Source organism: Humulus lupulus, chromosome 2 (genome assembly GCF_963169125.1).
Source record: "Humulus lupulus chromosome 2, drHumLupu1.1, whole genome shotgun sequence".
NCBI classification, from domain to species: Eukaryota; Viridiplantae; Streptophyta; class Magnoliopsida; order Rosales; family Cannabaceae; genus Humulus; species Humulus lupulus.
The window spans coordinates 29019401-29025425 of record NC_084794.1 but is presented as its reverse complement, the minus strand read 5'-3'; the positions used below and the strand labels follow the sequence as shown (position 1 = coordinate 29025425).

At 29.4% G+C, this 6025-nt stretch overlaps 1 protein-coding gene across 1 annotated transcript; it reads right to left on the bottom strand.

The window, feature by feature from the left end:
* Positions 1–537: 537 nt before the first annotated feature.
* Positions 538–2815, bottom strand: LOC133817585 (glutamate receptor 3.7-like; the record flags this gene model as incomplete). Its single annotated transcript, XM_062250137.1, has 5 exons — positions 538–1213; positions 1306–1712; positions 1814–1845; positions 1942–2219; positions 2321–2815. Coding segments are annotated over 5 exons (1665 nt in total), but the record flags the coding sequence as incomplete, so codon positions are not given.
* Positions 2816–6025: the final 3210 nt, after the last annotated feature.

Here is a 6025-nt window from a genome sequence, read left to right as displayed (position 1 = left end):
TGTTGTTCTACTGTAACAAATGAAGTTCATAAAAAAAAAAAGAGAGTGATTAAAAGTAAGAAGAATACAAAAAGATTAAGATAGGGCACCGTTTTTGTTTTAATTTACAACTGTTTATAATTATTTAAACCAAAAATCTAAATTGGTACTAAAAAAATAGAGCATACTAAAATTGTATAAGCCCATGTAATAATAATATTTCTAATTAAGCTTAAGATTGACTTTGACTTATGTAATATTTCAGAGATTTATTATATATATTACGTCATTGCTTTGTTCACATATCAATACGAAATAAACGAAAGAATCATCACCATATTCACATTAAACTATAGTCATCAATAAATGACTTTTTATTATATTCTTTACACACATAACTATTTACTATTTAAAAAGAATAAAAAAATTGAATTGGATCACACAATCACGAAGAACTTTATGAGTGTTTAATGAAACACAATGTACTGGCTACTACCCTATTTTATGTAGAGTACTAGAGTGTAGAAATTGAAGGAAATCATAACAGCAAAAAGAACATGTCAGAACCGAGATATATTAATATTATTATGCCTATATATGTGTATATGACATTCATGTCATCATTCAAAAAGAGGGATATATATCTGTACAGGGGAAAGTGTAACAGAGCACTACTGTTACTGCATGATCTACAAAACGTTTTGCTTGTGTTACAAACAAATCACCGTATAAAAAGAAAATAAATGAAAAAAATAAATCCTTAGTACTACTATATCGTTATTTACATTTTTATTGATCTAGTGTTCTCTGAAATTGATTCTTGATGAGGTCTACTAGCCTGAGAAAACATGTTCTTGATAGATTCTTCCCTCTCATCAACAAAGTCAACAAAGCTAGAAATGACACCAGAACAGTGACCTGATGATGCTCTTGTAGGAGAATGTGGAAGAGAGGCAACATTCTGATTCTCATGGCGTTTGTACCGGACGAATTGGTAAATCATTCTGAGAAGAAATATTACAAGGGCAGCAAGACAAGAGGCTCCACATAGTAGATATAGACCCCAGAAGCTGATCAAATGAAGCTGGTTAGGCTCATTGTCTTGTTCATTATCACCAGGACACCCTATCTTACAAAACCAATGCTTGTGAATCTCCTGGAGTTTTCCAGTCTCAGAAAGTTTCAAGATTGCAGTTGACATGTCCACAGCCAGAGGAGAATCTCTTTGAAAAGCCTGATGTGGTAAATTAAGATAACTAAGTAAGAAAATGGCATAATAACAAGATCATTACAAAACCAACTTTTATGAGATAGCTATATACTTACAAATCCCCATCCACCCCGGGTGAATGGCTGTCCAACTATTCCAAAATCAGTTTGGTCTGATAGAAACAATTCAACATAAGGCAGCTCATCTATGATGGCCACCACACCTCCAGCACTTGGTCCCAGCCTCAGTGCCCTTTCGTACTCTTCTGGAGACCGTAGTGAAATAAGTCTTTTCCTTGGTATGAAAAGAATCTCAGTCAGATAGTTATACACAAATGAGCCTACTTGGTAACCAATAGGCGATTCGGTTGCCAACAAGCTATCAATTCCAGTGATCGAAGAAGGAAGCTGTTGTATTGTAAGGATTGAAGTTAAGCTTGCTGTGTAGCTTGATGTAACCACCATCAAGAGGAAAAGCCATACCACCATCACCATCCGCCCAAGTGGGCTCACAGTATCTTCTTCTGTAATATGATGAACCATTTGAAATTGTTGTAAGGAGTTGATGTTGTTCACAAAAGTACTAAGTAAATATTTAGATTGCAGAAGGTGAAGGAATCCTTACGGTTTCTCTTGAACAATGTTGAGAAGCTAAAACTGCAATGATGAAAGAGTTAAATTGAGCTTTAGACTAGTCTCCTATGTATATCAAGAAATTCTACCCTAATAATGACAGACACTAATATGACTTACAGAAACATTGTTACAAGTTGCCTTCCAGGAGGACCACGAAAATCATCGTTGACTCGATGTTCAAGAGTCCAAATAACGATTGCAATCATCAGAAAAGAAGCTATTGTGACACACCACAACTCCCAGGAAAATGGCTTGAGAAACACCCAAGCATTTGACTGTGGACGGCTTATAGGTGCCACTATCACAAGACCAGTACTAGCATAAGGCTGAGAGAAATCTACCATCGCTGTCCGGTTCTTGACAATTGCAATGTCCCCAACAGCAGCATCAAATACCTGTCACCAAGCTTAATTATATCAGAAACAAAGCTCTGCAAATACATGATAAAACTACAATTCAAGATATAATTTACACTGAGTGGACAAGTTCTACTTACACCATCTGCAACCAGTTTTGAAAGCTGATCGTATTTGGGATTGGAATGACCATCTCCAAAAGGCTCAAATGTATAAGGAACATCATAAGGGATCAATTTTCGCGCTTCAAGGAACACATCAATACAGTATCCCCTGATATCATGAGGATGGTATACTGTAACAAAATCCTTAAAACTTGTTCTGTTTGGCACTACAATTCTCAAAGGTCTTTCATTAACCGCAATCACCCAACCACGTGGTGTTTCTGTGCCTCCACCAGGCCAAGTAGCATTGTCAAGCTTTTGATCCAAAATTGAAGATCCATTCTGGTTTGCTTTCAGGGTTTCTGGTGGAGAAACTGAAAATCCAGTGACTTCAGACCAAAAACCAAGTCTATTAATCTTCATATTGTCAATGTTAATGACTTCATAACCGCTACTAATGATATTCCTGCTGTCTAAATTAAATCTAACATGACCAGTTAAACCAGTGAAATTTGATAATAATAATAATATTTGATTATAATAATAATATTTTATAGTATTTAAATTCATATTAATATAATTAGTAAAAATTATGATTATATATTATTATAATAATAAATTTTGATAACATTTAAATTTATATTAATATAATTATTAAATATTTAGTCTTATATTATGTATTATTATAATAATAATAATTAATAACATTTGAATTTGAATTTTTTATATTAATATAGTTATTAAATATGTAATTTTATATTAAATATTATTATAAAAATAATATTTTATAATATTTAAATTTATATTAATATAATTAATAATTATTTATTTTTAATTAATTTTAAATATATATTCAGTCAAATATTCAGAATATTTTATTAAAATTAACAAAAACAAAATAATAAAAACGAAAAATTTCCGTCTACACATTTTTTATACAAAGGAGAAGGGATACCCTAATCATGGGTACTGCAATTTATTATTTGTCGAATATTTTAATTCATATGTAAATCACTAAACATTCTTAAAGTACGTAATAAACGAATAGTAACAGCCGCAAAATAACTACAGCCATTGATTGAGACTGGGCAAAGAAATAAAAAAAGAATACTATTTTTTTGAAAGGTATTCTAATACTATTTAAGGTGACATAATAATAATAATAGAAAATATTGATTTGACTATTGTTGAAATTTGTTTGGCTGAAATAAAAGGAATTAAATTTAAGCACGTATCCATATTCCAATTCCATAACGAAAATAAATGCAAAAAAATGTTCGAACAAATTGGCTCTCACTATCAGCCTATCACCATATATAAAAAACAAAAAGCCTATCATAAACTGTTTTTTTTTTTTTTTTTAAATTTCGATATTAAGATTTTATTAGATCAATTGTAATTATCTTGATCATAACTCATGCAGCCAGAGATGCCATTAACGGGATGTGACACATATTTATTTTATTTGTCATATTATCTCAGATATTTTTCGACTAGCTATAAAATATAATAAATAAATATTTTTTTTAGTTCCTTACATATAACAATGCATGCATGTTAATGAATAATTTTTATTTTTACAATACATTCTCTCCCCAAAAAAAATAAGACATAACTACCACTACCAACTATAAATATATTTACTACACGCATGTTTACTGTAAATATATTTTTTAAATAATATACATAATAAAAAATATAAAATCATACAAATCATATTAATATTACAAAAAATACGTAAATATAATAACATAAAGTATTTATGGGATGCGTAGTAGAATAATGACTACAATTTTTGGATTCTCTAACCTTTTGTACTTATTGAATGCTAGGTATTGCAAGAAAATCCAAATCGCTTTAAAACAAGACCACAGTCTTCTAAGTCTTTATCTAAAACAACCTAGTGTTTGTGTGTGTAAGTCTCAACACATAAGAAGAGAATTCCTAGAGAGAAAACTAAGAGAGAGTGGACGACTAGGTATAGAATATTAGTGGTGAATTTTTACTTTATTAAATTCATCTGACCATCTGACCTAACTAGTATATATAGGCAATTAGCTAGGACATAAAATAGATTTTAGTTTCCCATTTTATTTTTAATTATTTAATAATTATAATTAATTAAATACTTGTCAAAATTAACCAATTATAATTTTGATCATTATTTAATTCATTTTATTAATATTAATACAAATATATCAATATTAACAAAATTGTCTCAATTGGCTATAATACTCTCTTTTTGAGACTTTGCAATAGAAATCTCAAAGTTTCTTCTATTTCTTTTCTCACAAAATATCAATAAATAATTTAACATTATTATTTTAATTGACCTAGTCAATATGATATATTTTTTACAATTAATAATTAACTTAATTATTCAAGACTATTATGTTCAATTTTTTATAAGAGATGACATGGGGACCATAGATCCATGAACTCAAGCTTCAATAAGTTACCATTAATTTATTTATAACAAATAAGCTCTCTACCTTATTAATTCCTCGTGACTACACAATAGACTTAGAATTGTACTCTTGAATTCATAGAACGCTTTACACAAAATGTAAATACGTTATATATTGTTATAACCATAATCATCATGCAATCCTCTATAGATGATCTACTAATGAGACAAGTGAAAATTACTGTTTTACCCCTTATTTGTATTTTATCCTTAACTATCACTAAATTCCTTGTAAATGATATTTTCATAAACTTAATTACAGAAATAAGTCTCTATCATTGAACACTTGAACCAAGCCATAAGGAAATCATCGTTTCACTTCATAAACAGAAGCTATAGATTTCATGTCTATGATAAATATTCTCACTCAATTATACTACAAAATCTCCAATATGTAAGTATAAGCTAGTCCGTAGGATAACCTGGCAACGAACAAATCAAAAGGAATGAATAATACAATTAGCAAAATATTAGTCACTCAGAGTTAAGATTGAATTGAGTTATGCTCAGCGTTGTGATATAGCTAGATTTGATAATAATGATACTTACTTATCTTATCAAAATCAATATCGATCCAGTCTAATGTAACAAAATACATCTGATCTTATCTACTTGGCTAATGTCATAGATATGACACACACCAGATATGTAAGTAGATCTTATCGTAGATTACCCAACTAGTAAAAATTTAATACTGATTTAATCTTAGGATAAAATACTTTTAAACATATAATTACAATTATAATTTATTATGACCGAGTATACATATGTTCGAGATTTTATAAATGTTTGTATTAGTAATAATTAATCATGTAATAAAACATGTAAATATCCACTACTTTATTAATAATGAATTAATTATATAAAAAAATGTGGTTTTGTAAAAACATAAAATCCAAACAATACACACCCTTAATTAGGAGTACTATATTTATATATATAATAAAAGAATTCTTATGAAAGGAGATTGGAAATCTTCACCTCTTGGCTATAAAAATTTCATCTTAATGTGTGGGTGATCTTATTATAGTATTTGTGATAAATACTATTAATTCCAAAGGCAATAATGTTAGGTACGTAGTCGTAGACAATAGAGGGAACACGGCCGAGTATACACATGGAAGTTAGCTAATTAAACACGTGAATGTGTCCCCACTTACCAAAGTACTTACAAAACACCATGCTTATATAAGAGCCACGTACATATTTAGTACGGAACTCTCACTTTTTATTTTTATTTTTACTAATTTCAAATAAATAACCCCATCTGTCTG